The sequence below is a fragment of the Homarus americanus genome, unplaced genomic scaffold (genome assembly GCF_018991925.1).
Source record: "Homarus americanus isolate GMGI-L3 unplaced genomic scaffold, GMGI_Hamer_2.0 scaffold51941, whole genome shotgun sequence".
NCBI classification, from domain to species: Eukaryota; Metazoa; Arthropoda; class Malacostraca; order Decapoda; family Nephropidae; genus Homarus; species Homarus americanus.
In genome coordinates, this window is record NW_024755479.1 from 124069 (window position 1) to 147432 (window position 23364).

The 23364-nt window shown below is 44.9% G+C and overlaps 1 protein-coding gene across 1 annotated transcript in view; it reads right to left on the reverse strand.

Annotated features, from left to right (window-relative positions):
* Nucleotides 1-23364, reverse strand: part of LOC121856538 — a 28222-nt gene continuing 4858 nt past the window's right edge. Inside the window, 8 exon segments of the mRNA XM_042352135.1 lie at nucleotides 1-678; nucleotides 680-836; nucleotides 6151-6264; nucleotides 10873-11052; nucleotides 11367-11463; nucleotides 13325-13486; nucleotides 16051-16188; nucleotides 22657-22892. Of these exon segments, the coding sequence (XP_042208069.1) occupies nucleotides 621-678; nucleotides 680-836; nucleotides 6151-6264; nucleotides 10873-11052; nucleotides 11367-11463; nucleotides 13325-13486; nucleotides 16051-16188; nucleotides 22657-22892 (1142 nt within the window). The 3' untranslated portion in view covers nucleotides 1-620.

Sequence of the window (23364 nt, forward strand, 5' to 3'; positions counted from 1 at the left end):
TTCTGTCAACTGGTATAATCTCCAAGATCTAGCGCCTCCCCGTGAATAGCTCCTTGTTCGCCTCAGGCCTGAGCTTGCAGAATTAATGTTATCGACGTGTATATTCCACCTTTTCTAAAGATAGTCCATTTGTATATAGTTTCTGTACATATCAATGTCATCGTTATTATTCCAATCTTTCTGACAAAAATCAAAGAAAAGCAGTTGTACCTAAAATAGAAAAAATCAAGAAAGCTAAGAAAAAATTATGACTTTTAATGTTAAGTTGATTTTAAATATATGTGAGAGGCAGTAGCATGATGCTTCACTTTCACTAACACTGATGATACTCTGCTACCATCAAATGGAAGTTCCAGGCGCCCTCACCACTACACTGGCACAACACTTACAAATCTACTATACAAGACGAACAGCTGCGTTATTCTATCGTTGTATGTTGATCACAGTGTCATTTGCACAACTAACTTGTATATTTGCAGAAATGATTATACATTATTAAAATATTCAGTAAATTCTTAACAAAAAATAAATAGAACTCTCTACAAGATCAAGTGTTCGTAAAACATATCTTATATTAAGAGTATGCTACAGGGTGAGGACAAGGAGGTAGGAGTAACGTCTCAGTAAGTAGCTATAGGTCTGTAGAGCCCCATGTCCCCACACAGCCGCATCCTGAGGAGGGATGGCCTTCACCGCCTGGTGGATGCAGGTAAGAAAATTGGAGCAGTCACAGAGGAGGACGTAGTGAAGGGTGCCGTTCTGGGGTTTGGACTTGTGCAGTGTCAGCCTTCGGAGCCCGACCTCATTCGTCAAGCTCTTGTACATCGTTCTCGCTCCTGACATTAATAAACAATAATAATAAGAAATTCATAATAATAAAAATATTGGGTTTCATGTTTAGTGATGTGAATGGGACCATTGGTTATTTTAATCTATGTAATACAAATGTGTACCTAATATTACCAAAAGAAGGCCAATTGATGAGGAGTATTATCGTCGTTGGATTATGTCCTTTCAGAAATCTCATCTTGCGGGGAAAGGCCAACTCCCGAATACCTTGACCGCACCTTCATATTTACAGTATTTTTTTTCTGAAAGATTATTGTTGACTCACGTTTACATTATATTGTCAACATATCAAAAGGTCGCCATCAGACAAAATACTTATAAATAATGTTGAATAATATTGTATAAAAAATTAATACCAGACGTTAACTTGTGGAGATGCTGCCTTGTGTGAGTTACCTTAGAATGACTGTTTATGATGATAATAGGGGCTTTGAAGCTTGCTGAAAAGCCTATTTTTAATTGAGTCGAGCTTCAGCTAGTGCACTTGCTATATTAGACCTCAAGATTTCACCGTAGGAGGTGAAAAGGCCAATATTAACACATCTAGAATAGTTTTAGGCTGCTACTAGCTAGTAGAAAATTGAAAAACTTGAGAGAATGGGTAACCTGGGGTTGGTTTATCGGTGGTCATTACTTTCCAAAACCTACATAAAAAATAGCAAGGGGATGAAACCGAAGGAAGGGCGGGAAAGTGCGTGCACTAGCTTCGCTCACTCACCAAAAATAGGCTTTTCAGCAAGCTTCAAAGCCCCTATTTTAGTGAGTCGAGCTTCAGCTAGTGTACTTGCTATATTCCACAGGAAGGAGGGTACTATGATATAAGGGGAACAGTGAGCACACGGAGGTCCATTCGAATTTTATTCTTAGATTAAGCTACATTAACTTTTCTTTTTCTAGCGTACCTCTCTGTGGGTCGAGGGGTGCTACCCATTGCCACAAAGGGTGCGTCTGACATTATTGAGACAGGTATCTGCTATGAAGCAAGAGGCCGATTTCCACTGACCCCTTTCCCGGACCCGTGAGAGGGAGTGGGTCCTCAGGAAAGCCAGCAAGGCCACTACACCCCATACGTCATGGGGACGTGGCGCCTTCCCAGGGTCAGCCTCCTCTATAACCTGCCGCAACCTGCCTGCCAATCCTGTTACTGACAGCGGGCGGCCCGACAAGGATGAACGAAGAGATGATGCTGGCTATAGGTGTGCTCGCCCTCCACCTTCCATGCCGTAACCATTACTGGCTGGAGCTTGTGGTTCTCCCGCTCATTTTTCGCCAGGGAGGTGGGAGAAGGTGCCAGGGACACTGCAGAATCTCCTTGAGCGAAGGAAGTCCAGTGGTTGAACCTCGTGAGTGCCTTGAGCTGGGAGGAACCTAAAACCCGTGGCCAGCGCTACGAGGAATAGGACTTTCTGTAGTAGGCGGTCCTTTGGCGGTGAATGGATCCGAGCCCAGAAGAGCGAGGTCTTTCTCCAAGGACCAGAAGGTCCAGGGTGGTCTAGCAGGTGGTCGCTGGTGGAACAGGCTCTGCTGCAGCAGGGTAACCGATCTGTTAACCTTCACCCCGCATCCGTAATCCAGGGTTGTCGGTGAGGGGAGCCAGGTGACGGAGAGGGTCGGGATAGACCTGTCTCGTTCGTGCACTATAAATGACAGGAATTCTAGATTTACACTTTCACTGGGCGTGGGAGATCCTTGCTCATTGAGGTACTGCTGGGAAGCTTTCCAGCAGGACTCGTATTAGTCCTGACAAGATGTCCTCCGCCACTCTAGGTGAATGCAATCTACTCAGGGAGGCACGGAAAAAACTCCACACGCGTGTAAGTGAAGTGGTTTCTTTAGCCTGGCAACGAGGGGATCGAAAAGGCAGGAGTTCCCCCAACATCAGTGGATGCGGACACCAGTAGAGGAGCTTTGAGAACCATGGTTGAGCCGGCCAGTATAGGGCCAGGAGGAGGACCTTTCCCTAGCTGCGAAGCTTGTGGCAGACCTTGGAGCAAGGGGGTGGGAACAGGTAGATGTAGGTCCATCTGTTCTAGTGTTCTAATCCTCCGTGAAAGCGTCTGGGCTCCCGTGTGGTTTCGGCGTCAACCGATTCAAGTAAGCCGGGAGCTGAGCGGATGTCTAAGAGGCAAAGAGGTCCACCTCCGGCCGACCCCACCGATCTGTCAGTGACTGAAACACTCTGACGCTGTGTCCACTCTACTGACGTCCCCTTGAAGCGGGAGAAGGCGTCGGCCCAGACGTTCTCGATCCCGGGACATATCGAACGGACAGGTGGATACTCCAGTGGTGTGCCTCCTTGAAGATCTGCTCCGAGTGTGACAGCAGTTCGGCTGAACGTGAAGTGTCCTGCCTCTTGAGGCAGAAAACGGCTGCTATGCTGAAGCAAAGGGTGCCAATCCTAACAGGCCTTGCCGCACTTCCGCATCCCGGTCTGGCACCCGGTCATCCTGGGGGGATAAGACTACGGTGACCTTGACTGGAGGTCCAGGCCAACCTTTTCCCATGAAAAATTGGCCTGGCCGGCTGCCCAGGCAACACCTACCGTCCTGCAGCGTTGCCACTCGGGACGGAACTGCTGTGGACAACACAGAACAGGAGGCGTCCAGGGCCGCGACCGGTCCTGACAGGGCTGGGACCATCTCCCTTCTCGACAGGTGGAGCTGCCGGAACTCGAAGTACTACGTACCTAAGTCGTCCGCCCGTCGTCGGACCTCTAGTTCGGAACGGGGAGAGAGAACTAGGTCCTCCCCCCGCTTTACACTCTTAAGAAATGGCCAGTCTCCCATGGTGCCGGTGCACAAACCAGTCCCGTGGGACCCCGAGCCCACTTGTATGCCCCCTGGCTGATGATGTCATCAGGTGTCTTAATAGAGAGGGGAGCGTCGGTAAGTGCGGGGAAGTTCCCTTCTCCTGACGAAGGCCTGGGCCTTGTAAGGACTGGGGGAATTGCAGTTACCGACTCCTGGTCCGAGTCGGAGTAGTCAGGCAGCCCCTGTGAGGACCCGGCCCCTACGGCTCGGAACCGAACTCCGAGAACACTAATGGGTCCGGGGAGGGGGAGCGAGGGATGGATCTCCGTGCCACAGGATATTGAATGGAGGAGAGCCTGGGCTTTCTGCTGTTGCAGCTGCTGTGCCCAGAACCAGAAAGACAGAGCCTCCAGCATCTTCAGTGGTAGGGCTAGAGGTTGTGGGTGCACCCAAGGTGGCCGGCATCTCCGGCTACGGTTGGACGGCCAGGGACCGACCTAGACGGGACAATGGAGGGGGTAGAGGGGCCGTCCTACCCGGCGGCGCCGTGGAAGGTCGCCTGGCCCGGGGGGAGGGAGCCATAAGAGGTCGGTAGGGGAGATTGGTCCGTCCTAGCCGAAACACCTGGCAAGGGCTGGTAACGGTGGAGGTCCGGAGAGGATGAGGACCGCCTCTCCAAGGACACTCTGGGCTGCCCGGACAACCCAGTTGAGGCCCTGGTGGAGTCGCGGGGTTCGAGGATTGCCGCTTCCTCCTAGCTGTCCTAGGCGACCTGGGGTGGTGGTGCCTGTTGTAGAAGGAATCAGCGTGACTCCCCGAGCCGAGACAGTGGAGACAGGAGGAGGAGACGAAGGCAGCTCGGCTCGAGGGCAGCTCGGCTCGAGGGCAGCTCGGCTCGAGGGCAGCTCGGGTCGAGGCATCGGCTCGAGAGCAGCTCGGCACGAGGGCTGCTCGGCCTGGGATCCTGGGTAGAGTGGTCTCTACCCGAGGGGCCTAGGGCAGCAGAGATTCTGGTGCCTCCAGGAGGAGGGAGCCCCGGTGTCTGTTGCCAGAAAAAGTGTTAGGAATTCACATCTCCGTCAGCCTCGCTGAGAAACCCTGCCACCCATCAGAACACACCGTACAGCGACTCGAGTCGAACTTGTCTTCCAAGCACTGAGCGTGAGCTGCACAGGCGGAGTGGCCATCCTGTTAGAACCTGGTCGAACACCTCATGGTCGAGCAGGGCACCTTCTGAAGCTGGGGATGGAAAAACAAACATGAGAAATAAAACAATGGAGCAGGGCAGAAGAAAGGACTACAGACGTCTCTCTCTGCCACCAAAACCCGAACCAGACAGCGAAACCGAGTAACGACTCTGTGCGAGAGCCTGGACGAGAGAAATCACCAAAACAGGGTGGGCGTTGGTGGAACCCAGAGCGTCCACCGGCGCAGGGCGTCGCGAGACAGCCAGGGGCAAAAAAGGGCGGACAAGGAGAGTGCATGAGACGTGCGAGATCCCTGGGTTCGACTGCATTGACCTCCCTGGTCAGGCAGTGGAGAAGCAGACGACTCCGGGGAACCACCTCTGTCGTGTGGTTGAGGGAGCCTAGGAAGGTCTCCCACTGGAGGCGAGTGAAAATGGCCGACATTGAGACGACAAAGAGACGCTGGAGTACAAGTCGAGCGTTGTTGTCGTTGATGAGTAGGGTGCCTGGTTTGAACTGGCGACTGGCGGGGGTCAGCTTCCGTGAAGAAGGTCGGAAGGGCGGCCAAGCATTCCCGCAGGGCAACCTCTGGGATCAGGGAACCGGCATTCCTAAACAACCCGTCAACCAGCAACACAACGCTCCCTCTCCTAAATAACTAAGAAAAGAAAACATCATGGCAAACTGCTGACAAAAAAACTCACAGATGGTGCAAAGTAACAGACACAAACCAAATGCGAAGAAAAAACTGAAGCAGGAGCAGTCTCTAACGTCAAGCTACAGCAGTCAGGCCAGGAAGAATGATGACCGAAATGTAAACTCTTTGTACGTCGCAGGCAGTAATGAGCTCTTCTGCGCAGGTTACCCTTTATCTCAAGTTTTTCAGTTTTCTACTAGCTGGTAGCAGCCTAGACTATTCTAGATGTGTTAATATTGGCCTTTTCACTTCCTAGGGTGATATCTTGAGGTCTAATATAGCAAGTGCACTAGCTGAAGCTCGACTCACTAAAATAAAGTTAGAAATAACCAAGTTGTTCCCCGAAACCAACTGAGAGATCTATCCTAGTAAGTCCTTAATCTGTTCTACTCACCGCCCATCTGTCTATTCTGTCCCGCTTACTCATCTGTCCCAATCACTCACCTCTCCAGCCCAGCTTGGCTATGATCTATCCCACTCACTCACCTGTCCATTCTGTCCAATTCAATTGTATATCCGTTTGTCCAGCTCACTCACCTGTACATTCTATCCAGCTCAATTGTATATCCGTTGTGTCCAGTTCATTCACCTGTCTATTCTGTCCAGCTCATTCACCTGTCCATTTTGTCCAGCTCACTTGTACATCCGTTCTGTCCAGCTCACATACCTGTCCATCCCAGCCAGTTCCTTTCAAATTTCTCGCCGTCGTCACCCTCAAACACACGGAAGACTGTGATGATGTAACCCGTGGAGGAGGTAGTGGCCTTACGGGACACCTTCTCTGTAGGGGGACACGAGAGGGACATGAGAGTTACCAGGGGAACATGAGAGTTACCGAGTTACCAGGGGGACATGGGAGTTACCAGGACACTGTAACAGTGCCATGTTTTTAGAGTAAATTATATAATGTTTTTTTTTTAGAAAATATACAGACCTATGAGAATTTAGTTAAGACAATATTCCAGCCAAAAAGCCAGTGTGGTATTGACCAGTAGGGTTAAGACCGAGATAAGAAAATCAAAGAGGAATAATGAACTCAAGGAAACAAGGGAGGCGAAGTCAAATCTCAAGGGATTCATCCAAATGTATCAAACTAAAACACGAGACAAAATTGGACCAATACAGTCAGATACTGGCGAGCTAACGGATAACGACGTATAAATGAAAAAAAATCTGAACAGATATTTTTCAATAGCTTTCACGACCGTAAATTTAAACATGATACCAGAGGCACCGACGATATACAGAGATAGTGAAGAAAATAGATTAGGCGAGATAATAGCGACTAATAACGATGCTAGTAGGCAGGTAGTAGGTAGTAGACAGCTACCAAACAGGGAGGTACTAGCGCCTGGGAAGATATTGGAAGCATAATGTATTATCTAATGGTAGACCCTGCTGCCATATGGCATCAAAATTTTTTTGACCAAGTCTCAGGATGCTGAATCTGCCTGGACCGGACGGAATACCCCCTCGTGTTCTGAAGCCCTGGCCCCTGAGCTTGCTCGCCTCTTTCGCCTCTGCCTCAAAACCCAAACTTTTCCTTCTTCTTGGAAGCATGCCTCAGTTCAGTCCATCTCGAAAAAGGGTGACCATTCTAATCCCTCTAACTATCGCCCCATTGCCCTAACTTCATCCCACTCTAAGGTTTTCGAAACTATCTTGAACTCCCATTTTCTCCGTCACCTTGAACGCCTTTCTCTTTTGTCGGATCACCAGTATGGCTTTCGCCAGGCGAGATCTACTGGTGATCTGCTCTCCTATAGCACCCATCTTTGGTCATCCTCTCTTAGGGATTATGGGGAAACTTTTGTCGTGGCCCTCGACATCTCCAAAGCATTTGACAGGGTATGGCACAAGTCTTTGCTATCTAAACTTCCCTCTTTTGGTTTCTCTCCCCCACTTTGTTCTCTCATCTCTAGCTTCCTTGAGAACCGATCCATGGCAGTTGTTGTCGAGGGATCGATCTCTCGCTCTTTGTCTACCAGTAGTGGTGTCCCACAGGGTTCTGTTCTTTCACCCCCACTCTCTCTTCCTTCTTTTATCGATGATTTAATTCTACACTACAACTAATTCTATCCATTCTACACTGATGATTCTTCACTTCTTCACTTTCTTTCAGATTTTCCTCTCCTAACTCTCAAACTAGATCTGTTTCCTAGAACTGATATCATTACTTTATCAATGCATCTCAGCAGCATCTCTGAATGTGGGGAGGTACAAATCTTGGTGAAGTTCAACAGTATTAAACTCAATATTTACTAATTGCACTTTGTAAATTGGACACCCAATTACCACATTTCAGATCGCTACCATCCTGCCAAATTCTGAAATAACATAAGGCCCAGCCATTTCTCCAATATGTCCTGGAAATCACACATCCTTAATATAGCCAAAGCTGCCTCCTGAAAGTTGGGGAATGCTAAGATGCTGCAGTTACCACCGGAGCAGTTGCTTCCAAGTATATAGGATTCATTCGTTCTAACTTGAGTATCGTTCTATATCTAGAGTGGCCTCTTCTTCGTCCAACCTTTAGATAGGGTGGAATCAAAGGCATTTCGTCTTATTAACTCTCCTTTATAGCCAATATCTCTTCCTTTCTTCACCACAATGTTGTTTCACTTCTTTACAGGTACTTTAACGCTGTTCAGTGGATTTGGTATCTTAGGTACCGCTGGCAAGGCTGTGGGTCTGTAACATACGTCTTGCCCACAGCTCACTGCTTCTGTGGATGTCGGTCACATGAGATTAACCCGTTATGGTACCTCTCTCACACACAGCCAAACTGTGAATGCTCTATCTTCTGTGTTTGCATTTATACACTCTGTCTCACTTTAAAAGCTGGTTTTCCGGCACTCGTGGAGAGATTTTCTATCAATTCTTTCTGTTCTTGGTTTTTTCACCTCTTGGCCCAGTTGTAGGTCATGGACTCCAGCCTGCGGGGTTAATTCTCAAAAAAAACACACAATTGTGGGGTCTCAATTTTTTCTCTTACCATTGACAACACAACATACAAATATTGCTTCTCACTCTTGATCATTTTCTTTTCATTTTTGTATTTCTTTATGGTTCTTTATTCATGTTATTATTATTATTATCATTATTACATCTCCGCCTCCCAGGCCCTGATGTGGGTAAGTGACCTGTGCCCAGGTGAGCTAATCCCCTTAAAAAAAAATAGACAAGCTAAAGTCTAATAAGTCACCAGGCCCCAATGAAATATTTGATAGAATATTAAGGGAATGTAAGGAGGATCTTAGTAGCCCTTAGCAAATTTGTTTAACATTTCATTAAAAACGGGTGTAGTACCAGAATCCTGAAGAATAGCGAATATGATACCAATTTTCAAGAAGGGAGATATATCATTATCGTCTAACTACCGTCCAATCAGTTTAACATCAATTGTAGGCAAATTGCTGGAAGCAATAATTTCAAACTCTATTCGAAATCACCTGAAGAAGCACAAGTTGATCAGTGATTCCCAATATGGCTTCACAAGTGGGTGTTCATGTTGGACTATTCTATTAACATTTTTTTTCAGCTGTTTTCGAATCATTGGACGACGGGCACGATTATGATGAAGTATGCCTCGACTTTAGCAAAGCCTTCGACAGAGTCCGCCACGAAAGACTAATACGTAAAGTAGAGGCTCGTAGAATTGGAGGAGATATTCTAAAATGGATTAGGGCGTGGTTACGGGACAGGAAACAGCGAGTAGGCATTAACGGCACCAAATCCGATTGCGGAAACGTCACTAGTGGAGTACCCAAGGCTCAGCACGTGGACCATTACTATTTATTATATACATGAACGACTTATATATAAGTAAATTTTCTGGTGACACTAAAATAGGGCGTGTAAGTAAATCTGACGAGGACTCGAAAAAACTATAGGAAGATCTACAGAAATTTTTCGCATAGTCTTAAAAATGACAGATGAAATTTAATGTGTCAAATGTAAAGTTCTTAGCCTAGGAGAGATTAACAGAGAAACCAGATATCAGATGAACAACGATGTTATAGAGAAATCGGACTGAGAGAAAGATTTAGGAGTAATAATAAGTAGGAAACTTAAACCAAGTCAACAAGGCTAAAAAAGTTTTGAGTTCATACAAAGGAGTGTTAGTTACATAGTAAACGAGGTCATCCTAAAACTATATTTTGCGCTTGTGAGGCTTTACATGGATTACGTGGTTCAGTTTTGGTCAACGTAGGACAGAATTGATATAGAATCCCTAGAAAATATTCAGAGGAGAATGAGAAGAATAATCTCAGGCATTAGGAATCTTGAGCACGGAGACAGGTTAAAGCATCTTAATTTGCACACCCTCGGGAGACATAAAGTGAGGGGCGATATTATAGAGGTGTATAAATGAATGTCAGGGCTAAACAAAGGTGATATAACAATTACAAATGTACTCAAACTTTCCAACAAGAAGCGAACTCGTAGCAATGATGTTAAATTGGACAAATTTAGATTTAGGTGCGAGTTGGATAAACATTGGTTTGGAAATAGAGTAGTGAATGAGTGGAACAAGTTACCAATCATCGGCATTAACTCGAATGCGCTGAATAGCTTCAAACATAGATTGGATGGATATATGAGCGATAGGGGTCGGGTGTAAAATTTACTGCCCAGTATGGGCCAATAGGCCCGCTGCAGTTTCCTCAATTCTTATGTTCTTATGTTTTAATGAGAGTCACCAAGGGGCAAGAGAGTCACCAGGGGACAAGAGAGTCACCAGGAGGAAAAGAGAGTCACCAGAGGGGCAAAAGAGTCACCAGGGGACAAGAGAGTCACCAGGGGACAAGAGAGTTACCAGGGGTACAAGAGAGTCACCAGGGAACAACAGAGTCACCAGAGAACAAGAGAGTCACCAGGTGGACAAAAGATTCACCAAGGGGTACAAGGGATCACCAGGGGCTACAAGAGAGTTAACAGGATTGTACAAGGGAGTCACCAGGTTGACAAAAGAATCACCAGGAGGCACAAAGGAGTTACCAGAGGGTCAAGAGAGTCACCAGGTTGACAAAAGAATCACCAGGGGGTACAAAGGAGTTACCAGAGGGTCAAGAGTCACCAGGGGGGGCAAACGATTCTCCAGGGGGACATCAAAATATATTGAGCACATTGACTGTGGTAGTAAACATGAGAATGACTGTTAAATAACTCTACGTATTTCACTAACACAATAAAATAACTGTACATTTGGAAGATATTGATTCATAAAAGAGTCAAGTAAGAGGCAGGTATCAAGTTAACTTGCTCACTGTGACCATCATGAGCCTGCCGAGTGTCCAGAGAATAATACTAATGGTTGGTGTGAGCCATGAAAGCTCTCTGGGTGTTGATATAAGGATGGAAATGGGGTGTAAGGGACTCAACATACCGAGGGGCGGGCGGGCCAGCATGGCGACCTCCTCAAAGGTGTCGAAGTAGTGGGGGCAGGTGAAGCCGGTCTTGGCGGGGTCGAGGGCTTCGAGGCTAAGGTTTCGCACCTTGTTAATCACCTGGTGGGTATCACAATGCCGTCCGTCCACCACCCACAACATCATGAACGGGAACTCCACTGCAAACACACACACAGCTATTGAGGAACATCAGTGCTTGTGGAGGTTTAGGTAAGGTAGTGATAGTCATAAGATGAAAGCAATATATCAATGTCCCAGAAACATATTAACCCCGTCATTATTAATGTTTACGGGATTAAAATGTTTCTTAATTATTTTGAAAACAAAGGTACAAAGGACAGGTGTGTGAGACAGGTACAGAGACCAATTGTGTGAGACATGTAGAGAGGCTTGGTGTGTGAGACAGGCAAAGGGGCCAGGTGTGTGTCGGATACACTGGGCAAGTGTGTGAGACAGGTAGAGTGGTACTGACCTGCGCCCATCTCACCTCCCCGCTCCAGGTTGACCAGCACCATTCCCTGGAGGACGCCACTGCTCACTCCCACACCAGACACTGCCGCCTTGAACGCCTGAGGGAGAGAGAGAAGCGGCGCTCAACCCTCACCAAAGATATACACATACAGTACATCCCTACATCATGTGTCTTATTCCTCTCATATAACTGACTTTAGTCATTGATGTGATCATATCAGGCCTTCAAACAATATGAAACAACGAACCAAGAATTCTGACTTGTCAAGAACCATCTTACTGTATGTTCGTGCATGCTATTACCAGTTGAGACACTGGTTCAGCCTTTTATAACTTTGGTAAACAGAAAGCATTGGCAATTTTTGATCGTGGTAAGGAGGATTGGAGAGTGGTGAATACATTTTCTCAACCGGACTCTACTCTTGATGAAGTTGTGCGAGTAGGGGAACTATTTCTACTAAAGTTGTATGGAGCACTTCGGTCTACCTCTCTAGACAGTTATCGTTACCTAGTGTACGGTACATGAGGGGTTCCAACTGGAAAGCTTACCCCCAACTTCAGTTGCTGCCAAGTACCACTCATACAGAACTTATCTAACGGTGCAACAGTGGCTGGGTAGTGAGTTGTCTCCTCCCGAGTAGGGATGGCAATTCAGAGATGGGAGGCTATTTCCGATCAGTACTGACCGACCAGTGGCAACAATAAGGTGCAAGGCAGGCTGTGGGAAGAGATGTAGTTGCCTGTGTGTTCCTCAACACAAGAACAGCAACCTGTGTGTTCCTGAAGACAAGAACAGCAGCCTGTGTGTTCCTGATCTCAAGAACAGCAGTGTATGTGTTCCTGAATACTAAAACAGCAGTGTATATGTTCCTGAACACAAAAACATCAGTGTGTGTACTCCTAGCCACAAAAGGAGCAGCCTGTGTGTTCCTTACCACAAGAACAGCAGTGTATGAACTCCTAACCACAAGAACAACAGTGTATGTGTTCCTGAATACAGGAACATCAGTGTATGTACTCCTAACCCCAAGAACAGCAGCCTGTGTGTCCCTGAACACAAGAACAGAATCCTGTGTGTTCCTGAACACAAGAACATCAGTGTATGTGTTCCTGAACACTAGAACAGCAGCCTGTGCTTTCCTGAACACAATAACTACAGCCTGTGTTCCTGAACACATGAACAGCAACCTGCTGTTGCCTGACCACAAGAACAGCAGCCTATGTGTTTTTGAACACAAGATCAGCAGTGTATGTGTTCCTGACACAAGAACAGCAGGCTGTGTGTTCCTGACACAAGAACAGCAGGCTGTGTGTTCCTGGCCACAAGAACAGCAGCGTTTATGTTCCTGGCCACAAGAACATCACCGTGTGTGTGAGTGTTCCTTCCAAGAGCCACTGTATAATTTTTTGTGATAATACTAAAAACATTATTTCGTAATCCTTTTTTATTTGAAAGCACCGAGTGTTGATAATCTTCACTTAGGTTTAGCCGCTGTGACTATAGGGCCTCTATTAGTATCCGTAAGGAATACAAGATGTGCTGTCAGAAAGATCCAACCATGTGGTACAGACTAAAGCATAATTGTGTGAGCAGATCAGAAGAGTATCTAGCGAGAGAGCCAACGTCAATCATAAATTAAATGGATGGCGTTAAAGAACAAATACAAAATAATGAAAACGAGGAAAATCTAGGTGAAGTAAAGTGGGACCCGTTAGTGACAGCGTGGATACAGCACATTGTATACTAATTCTTCATTACACAAGGAGGCAGCATGGCCTGTACTGCTCTCTATTGCATTCACTTCCCTAACAACCCCTGAAACAGAGGGTGAGGCGAATTCTGTATCCACTCAACCGCAAGACTCCATTTAGTCATGGCAAAGACTGTCAAACTTTTACATGTTGTTCATAGCTATTATGGAGGAGGTGATGGTGACTATGTGTGGGGGAGAATGTCACCTTGACCACGTGTTCACGGTGGTGGGTGTAGAGGTCGTAGAGGGGGGAGCAGAGGGCCGGGGTTACGTGGACGGCGTGACCCATCATGTGAAACACCACGTGCAGCTGCTGCTCGGGGGCCTCCAGCAACCTGAGGCGGCCAGTGCTCGACGTGGTGGGGATCTGGCGGAGGAACACTCGTGAGAAACCTTTCTTATTTACCTCTATAATGTAACAATAAAAGATTCCCAAATCATGGCAGGACACTGATATAAAATTAATTATAATCAATACCTTTCTTGTAAAATTAAATTTCACTTCCATAATCCATAGTTTAAAGATTAATATCAAACAAATTAAATAATGATGATGAATTTGTAAAATATTTTGAAAACTAATTGATCTTCTATTTTTGTTTTGTTCTCTGTCGTTATAATTACATTTGTTTCCAAAACAAACAAGACAAATGATGTAGAAAGATAAAAAAAACAATAATTAACCTACTTGTCCACTACCGCCGTGGGAGTGTTATTATTATTGTTATTGTTATTATTAGTAGTACTGTAGTAGTAGTAGTAGGCAACAGTCACTGAATGCCGCATACATCTGCGGCTCAACTAACTCAACACAGCTTGGGTAGCTACTGGGGGAGGCTGGAGGCCACGTTGTTTAACAAACAAAAAAATAAAAAAGGTAGCAGTAGGAGTAAAATTATTATTATCAATATTGTTGTTCATAGACGCCTTTAAATAAGAATTGGAAATGAGCTATCTTTGGGTTTAAAACTCGGATCCATTGTTAAAATGCTCCATCAAGAAAGCAGTTGTCTCTCAGACACATTTACACACAAATACCAAGCGGTGCTATTTCTGCTGTTCGTTAACCCTCATTTTATGGTAAATTAAATACTAATGAATGTTTACTAACAAACTGGGGTGACAAAGCATAAAAAATAATAAATGTCAGTAGTTTGAGGCTCCACCTCACATTTTTCGTTCGGGGTTTACTCCCGTAGCCTTATAATTATAATTATTATTATTATTATTATTATTATCATTAATAATATTATTATTATAAATACTATTATTGCTATTATTATTATTATTAGTAGTAGTAGTAGTAGCAGTATTATTATTATTAATAATAATATTATTATTATTATTATTATTATTATTATTATTATTATTATTATTATTATTATTATTATTATTATTATTATTATTATTAGTAGTAGTAGTAGTAGTAGTAGTAGTAGCTTAGTAGTATTAAGGTAAATAAATGGTGGCGAAGGTGTGGCTATTGGGGGAGGCTGGAGGCCACGTTTTAAAAAAAAAGTAGCTATAAGCGCGGAAATTTGGGCGCCTCCGAACTGGTTAACTACGTTACCGATAAGGGCAAATGGTTTCAGCCTTAACAAACAAGAATTTACAGATGCCATTGCTCTAAGGTACAGTTGGCCAGTAGATGGTTTGCCCTCCCAATGCGTGTGTGGCTATTCCTATGATGGCGATCACGCCATGGTTTGCAAGAAGGGGGGCTTCATATGCATGAGGCATGACGAGGTAAGGGATCTCACAGCAAATATGTTGAAGGAAATCTGCCAGGACGTCATGGTAGAACCGACCCTCCTTCCACTGGATGGTGAGATCTTCCAACACAGGACTTCAAACACATCTAATGAAGCCCGTGTGGACGTCAGTGCTCGAGGATTCTGGACGCGGGAACAGCGAGCTTTCTTCGACATCAGGATTTTTGATCCCATGGCCACTTGTCACCGTAACCTAGCTCTCGATGCTGCACATAGAACCAGAGAACGACAAAGAGAAGGGCATATGGGGAGAGAATTCAAAACGTTGATCAAGGCAGCTTCCTCCTCTAGTGTTCACAACCTCTGGTGGATACGTTAAGTGAATCATTTCTGCGCCAGACTCGCAGGTTGATCTCGAACAGAAACTGTAGCCAAGTTATGTTACAGCCGGATGAGATGTGACTGTCCTTCTCTCTCCTTCGGTCGGCTTTGCTCTGCCTCAGGGGAACGAGAGCTTCTGCCCCTACTCCGACAACTGCTGCAGATATTGACTATGAGGCAACAGTCACTGAATGCCGCATAGATCTGCGGCTCAACTAATTTAATACAGATAGGATAGCTTCTTATGTATTAGGATATTTAATATTAAGGTAAATAAATGGTGGCGAAGGTGTGGCTATTGGGGGAGGCTGGAGGCCACCTAATAAAAAACAAAAACAAAAAAGTAGTAGTAGTAGTATAATTAATATTATTATTATAATTATTATTATTATTAGTAGTAGTAGTAGTAGTAGTAGTGAAGCAAGAGAGACTAAAAATTACGGGTGACGGAAAGCAAAACACCGATGACGTGGCAAGAAAATTTGGAAACAAAATGCGTGTGGGAAAAGTGTCTCTGGCGGTAAGATCTCTATTGACTAGGGAAGTACATTATTGCCTACAGCCACTTTAAGCCTTCTAATCATCACACCGTCACTGAACTATGCCTCATCTTAGCAGGAACAAACCACTGTAGTTGTCAGAAAATTAATTGATGATAAAATTAGATATAACTGTCTAGTGATGGGTTGTTTTAACTCACCGTAGGGTGGGAAGCGACCAACCATGGTCAATGTTGCACAAACATTCCTTAATAGTTAAATCGTGGATATTGCTACTCTTCTTCTTATAATTATCATTATAAGAGAGAAGGTAACATTGGAGGGGGCGTGGCACTGACCGGGTGTCCGGCAGGGAAGAAGTGTGACATCTTGGCCACGGGGATCATGAGTGAGTCCTGCTTGAGCGTACCCAAGGTCACAGGGTCTTGGGAGGCTGCTGCCATCTCTTCGGCCTCAAGCTCTGCCTGCTGCTGCGCCTGCCAACACAACAAACTGGTGGTACCTTCCTTCGTAAAGAGTGTTTGTTTGTACCTTTACTGTGGATATCATCATTATTCACATGTGCATTAAAACATTTAAATAGTGTATGACAATTTTATATTTATTTTTTTACACTGAACAGTTAGAAGATTTTGAAATGTTATCTAGAAAAGGTAAGTTTATTTGGGTATTAAGATTCAGTAATATGTTTCAGAGGGTTGGACGCACTACAACACAACACCCTGTTTAAATTTGTGAAATCCAGGAGACAGTTCGATGATCTTGACGATAACTGATAGGTAGCAGTGGTTTTAAATTGGTGTGGATGAAGGAGTTGGTTTCAAGAAGTGAATTAATGAACTCGTATATTTCCCATAAGCCTGCGTCACTACCTGCAGGTTGGTCTATTCTGTGTTACTTTGTTATGACCATTGTTGTCCAGTTTTAGTATTGGGTGAAGTACCCGGAGAAAACCTGCCATGTTAGGTAGGGTCACATCCGTCTTGGGCTCGTGAGAGTTTCCGCTTTACAGTGCCACCTTTGGCGAAGGTAAAGGATAAAGGCAAATGATATTACATAGAGGGGTCTCACAGCCCAATAGTATAGTATAATTATTACAAGACAATATTAAACGCAGCCACCATCGGTTAAGAACCAATGATAAAAGCCAGGAAATGAGTACGACATAACGTCATGGCGCCCGTCAGCTTGCCAGGCCGAATAAAAACATTACTAGAAACGATAAAGCCAACATCAAAATCTGATCCAGTCGCTTCGTTAACAGTGATCATTAATTGTTTAAGTAAAAACTGTTTAAGTTAAGATAAAACAAGGACAAATACTATAACACTCGGAGTACCGCCCTCATATCTGAGGGTTGGTGACCACAGTCCTGCATTCCTAACGTTCTTTGGCTAAAGTGGCGGGAACACACACCTAGTATTTCTTGATAACAAACTCCTCACTGTTAAGTAGTCACGGCACACCAGAGTTAAGTATGAATTGATGAAGTGTTGGTTCTCTCTTAACGCGCCAGAAAAAAAAGTACTCTACTGTTTTGTCTTTCCAAGTCAGGCAATATTTATATTGGTTTGCCTATAATAAGTCACATTGGTGGTTTCTCAATAAGGCTCCGGGTAAATCAAGTACCGTTAGATTTTCAACACAGAATAAACACGACAGTATTGTACTGATGGCGAGGAAGTCGTTAGTCATCCAGACACATCGCGGTCCTCTGAGTTAATGATAATTATTTAAAGGCGGTAAAATAAAACAAGAATATTATTGGTTGGTTCATTCCTGGCAATATCGTTCTTCGTTGGAGTAATACGTGAGACGCCCATCATTCCTTAAAGTCTTCAGTACGGTACATAAAACTACCACTACAATAGCTACTGGTACAGAGACAGAGTTAAGGAGAGTAACAACAATACATTGTTATCGCCGCTGGCTTCAACTACAGTGCTGGCGTTGCCTTACTCGAACAAACATTCAATCTGAGCCTGAGACCACGTGCGCCGCCCCCCCCCCCTCCCACGCGACCTGCACAACAAGATGCCCTGATTCTGCTGAGTGTATGGTTTAAAGCAGTGGTTCTTAACCTTTTTACTACCACGCCCCCTCTAGGAATTGGTCCTTCCCTCCACGCCCCCCTTGCATCTATGCATAAAATTCCCTCCCAGATTTTAAAGAAAAATGAAAAATATTGTGTTTTTAGTATTTTTATTGAGTATAAATTAGTGAGATACTTGACACTGCTTCTTAGCTACTAGATCTTGAATGCGTGGTTGAATGCCAGAGAGTGCACAACGTAAATCCCCTTCAACGTTCAGCCTGTTTCTGTACTTGGTCTTGACAGCAACGAGCGTGGAAAATGCAGCTTCACAAAGATACGTGGATCCGAACATTGTTGTTGCCTGTTGGGATCGGGGTAGACTTTTAACTATATTCTAATTCCCCAACTCGTAACAATATGTTCGAAAATGTTAGAGGACATTATCTTAGGAGAGGACTTATAAGTGATCATGGTCGAAACCGAGTTATGTCACACAGAGACGCCAAGAGAATTTCTCCCACAATTCACCGATGGATCAGCATATCTTGTTTTATGTAAACAACTGCTCTCGCAAATAGTAGGGGGTGTTGATAGCCCCAAAGAAAAAGAGGATTCAAGTGTAAATAACCAGTATGAGAGGCAAATACCTCCTACCAGCCGTCCTAAACATAACGAAGATCCGTTCGAGCAGGAACTCAAACGAAGTGGAAAGCTGTCATTAAAACACAACAATTCATTCTCGTCGTGTCCGTCTTATTTACATGAACTCGTTTCACTGTAACAGTTGACAAATACAATGCCGACTACTCAATGAACTATCTATGACCGACACCAAGGAGTTTGTGTCTTCCTCATGGCGAAATCACACACATGTTTACCTTTGGGTTGGCTGCTGTTGGGTTCTCATTATATCACAGGTCAGCTGAACTACAGCTGAGACAAGTGTGCTTTACCGTAGGCGAGGGAGAGAGGAGCCAGGAGGGTTGCCAAGTCAAGCTAAGTTTAGGGCGTTACGTGAATTAATTTGGCAAACTCCTTACAACAGAGCCACGTCACCACCATTACATTCACTCGCACCCTCGTCACCACCAGTACACTCACTCGCACCCTCGTCACCACCAGTACACTCCCTAGCACCATCATTACCACCAGTACACTTACTAGCACCCTCACCATCACCAGTGCACTCCCTAGCACCATCATTACCACCAGTACACTCCCTACCGCCTCAACACCAGGACTCAGCCTGGCAGTCTCCTCAACACGTGTACTCACCCTGACAAGCTCCGCAACACCAGTACTCACCCTGGCAGCCTTCTCAAAAACAGTACTCACCCTGGCACCCTCCTGACTACCATTACTCCCCCTGACAGCCACTTGACTACCAGTGCTCACTCTGGCAGCCTCTTGACTACCAGTACTCACCCTGGCAGCCTCCTCAAAACCAATACTCACCCTCGCAGACTCCTCAACACCAGTACTCACCCTGGCAGCCTCCTCAACACCAGTACTCACCCTGGCAGCCTCCTCAACACCTCCTCAGACTCCTCAACACCAGTACTACTCAACCCTCCTAGCCTGACACTCCTCAGCAGCCTGTCTCACCCTGGCCTCAACACCAGTACTCACCCTGGCAGCCTCCTAGTACTCACCCTGACAGTACTCACCCTGGCAGCCTCAACACCAGTACTCTCCCTGGCAGCCACCTCAACACCAGTGCCTACCCTTGAAGTTTCCTCAACACCAGTACTCTCCCTGGCAGCCTCCTCAACACCAGTACTCTCCCTGGCAGCCACCTCAACACCAGTGCCTACCCTTGAAGTTTCCTCAACAACAGTACTCTCCCTGGCAGCCTATATTAGCCCCTGTCTAACAGACCGTAATACTTATATAAATGTGGGTTAAATACCTTAGGTTTATATAATTACTTCGCTCACGGTAACTCTCCTATGAGTTGTGAGTAGTAATGAATTGGACATGTGAGTGTATTTCCAATGTTCCCTCACACCTTGATTGCAGAGTCATCAATTAAGTAGCCAGCTGTCGCCATTTCTATTCCCGTCTCTGAGCCACCCAGACGTGTGCTCTAAGATGCTAGACATACCCTAAGCTTCGTCCTTTATTAACGCTCACAGCTCATGGCATTAATTACGGTGATATCCCAGGTATTGTGCAATAGTTTATTTTCTTGATAAATGGAGAAAAGACCATTTGGGTTTCAAAACTTAATCCATAAACATTTGTGAATGTTGCTTCCAGTTCACCTCTAATTAGCGGTTCCACAGGTAACCGGAAACTGTAACATAAAGGTGGCAGCGGATCTACGAATCCATACAAAAATAAGCTGATTTTTTTTTTAAAGTTTGACATACTCCAATGATGCACTTGGATATATGATTTAGTGAGAGACATTACACATCGAGTGGAACACTTGTTTGACGTCCCAGTTTAACGTATAAATTTTTATCTATTATTATTATTATAAGTGATTTAATACAATTGATCACTTCATAATATTTTGTATTATTATTTTTTTTTACGGGGATTATCCCACCCAGGCACAGGTCACAGGCCTAGAGGGCGAAAATGTAATAATAATAATAATAATAATAATAATAAAGAACCATAAATACAAAAATGAAAAAAAAATCAAAAGTGAGAAACAATATATGACTGTTGTGTTGTCAATATGTTGCAACACTGTCCAATGCAGCACCGCCACACCCTGACCTCTGTTTTCAAGATGTGCTCATAATTGTTTACGACTATTAAGCACAACAAGTTAGCAAGCCTTCATTCCCAGCGATAGGAAACACCCCAGCACCGAGACACATACCCCACCCCCAGGCACCCCCCAGGGTGAGCCTACCCCAATCTTCAGCTCAAGGTTGTTTTGATTGGTCGACGTCTGGCTCAGCGCTCTTGGTCAACACTCCCAGTGGATGCGCCTTGTGACCCAGCGTGTTGCCCACCGTATCTAGATCGTTTATGTAGATTATGAACAAGAGTGGGCCTAGTACTGACCCCTGGGGAACCCCACTGGTTACACGGCACCACTCAGATTTAACACCATCTACGCTGACCCTCTGCGTTCTATAGGTGAGCCAAGATTTTATCCAATTTAAAACTTTCCCCTCGATACCATGAGCCTTAATTTTTCTCAGAAGCCTCTGATGCGGTATTCTGTCAAATGCTTTGCTAAAGTTTAAGTAAATAACATCGTAATTTTCGTCATTATCTACTACCTCGAAGACTTTCCTAAAAAAACGTTAGCAGATTTATTAGACAAGATTTTCCCTTTGTAAACCCATGTTGAGAGTCGTAGATTAATTTGCTTTTCTCTAGATGCGATCGGATGCTATCTGCAATAATTGATTCAAGAAATTTCCCCACTACTGACGTCAAACTGATCGGCCGGTAATTTGACGCTGATGCTCTGTCTCTCTTTTTAAATATGGGTACTACATTTGCCTGTTTCCACAAGTCTGGCACAGCTGTGGTGTCTAATGATTTTGTAAATAAGTTTACGAGAGGTCCGCTAATCTGTTCCCTACACTCTTTCAAGACTCGAGGGAAAATATCATCCGGCCCTGGGGATTTGTTTTCTTTAGTTTATTTATCTTCTTAAGAACATCCTCTTTTCTGATAGTGATATTCTTTAATTCAATAGTGATATTCTTTACATCTCCTAAACTAAGTACTTTACATTTGTCTACATTGAATTTCATCTGCCATTTTTCAGATCATTCGAAAAATTTGTTTAGATCTTCCTGTAGTTTTGAGGAGTCCTCGTCAGATTTAATTACACGTCCTATTTTAGTGTCATCAGCAAATTTACTTATGCTGGTTATGATCGCCCGGTAAGGAGATTAACCTGCCTCGTCAACTCGATACAGTTTATTTCGGTCAAACCTGTCAAATACAAATAATCAATTTACATAAGGGGAACTGAAGGTTAGGCATGTAAGGCATTTAAGGCCAGGAATTCAGACTCTTAACCCCAGGTTATAGATTCCTCAGTTTAGCTACAGCACATTTAATCTTGTATAATATGGATAGGTACCCATAGGTGTTATATTATATTACGTGGTAAATTTACTCCACGTAGAACTCAGAGGGTGGTGGCTGAGCAATGTATTAGCCCCTGTCTAACAGACAGTAATACTTATATAAATGTCTGTTACATACATTAGGTTTATAAAATTACATCACCCACGGTAACTTTCCTATGAGTTGTGAGTAGTCATCTAGTGGACATGTGACAGTGCATTTCAACAGTTCCCTCACACCTTGATTGCAGAGTCATCAATTAAGTAGCCAGCTGTCGCCAGTTCTACTCCCGACTCTGAGCCACCCAGACGTGTGCTCTAAGAAGCTAAATATACCCAAAGCTTTGTCCATTATTAACGCTCACAGCTCATAGCGTTAATTACGGTGATCTACCAGTTATTGTGCAATAGTTTATTTTCTTAATAAATTGAGAAAAGACCATTTGGGTTTCAAAACTTAACCGATAAACATTTATGAATGTTGCTTCCAGTTCTCCTCTGATTAGTGATTCCACGGGTAACTGGAAACTGTAACAAGCCTCTTGACTACCAGTACTCACTCTGGCAGCTTCTTCAACACCAGTACTCACCTTGACAGCCTCCTCAACACCAGTACTCACCCTAGCAGCCGCCTCAACACCAGTGCTCACCCTGGCAGCCTCCTCAACACCTGTACTCACCCTGGCAGCCTCCTCAACACCAGTACTCACCCTGACAGCCTCCTCAACACCAGTACTCATCCTGGCAGCCTCCTTAACACCAGTACTCATCCTGGCAGCCTCCTTAACACCAGTACTCATCCTGGCAGCCTCCTCAACACCAGTACTCATCCTGGCAGCCTCCTCAACACCAGCACTCACCCTAGCAGCACTGATGCGTCGTTGTTCCTTCAACAGAGCAAGAGTGGCGGCCGTGTGGTCAGCCGTCGAGCAGGAAGACGTTTTTTTGCGGGAGAAAAAGCTGAACCTTGAGCCGGTGCTGGTCTTGGGCGTCGCCTGGCCCTGGTTCAGCCTCGAATAGGACATGTCGATGAGGAGGTGGGTGCGTAGGGGAAACTCGGTGGAGCACACCTCGCACTCGCACCCCAGGGGGTGGCCTGCCGGGGAGACATACAGTATTCATCTTAACACTCGTCATCACAACAATGTCTAACATAAATAAATATTATCAGAGTTACTGAGTCTCTGTACAAGTCGTCAAACTCGTCAAACTTCTCCATCCGTGTTTCTACCTTACATTATAAGGATAAATTTAACCTACGTGACATTACGGTTGTGAAACATGTTGATGAGAAGCCTTCCCGTGTGCTTGGTAGGTAAAATAAGACAGTCACCAGCCGCGGAAAGAGCCACACACCCACACCAAACACCAGTTCTACACTGCACCAGACAACTACGTGGTGCTACGGCCCTGCGCCTATTCCTTCACAAGCTTAGTGCTGAGATTAGTTGCGGCATGTGGTGCTCAACTGGCCTCATGTAGCCTGCCTAAAACAAAACGAAACCTGGGGAAACAGGACAATGTCTTGGAAACATACTTGATATGTGGTGTGGCTGTTTATGATATGT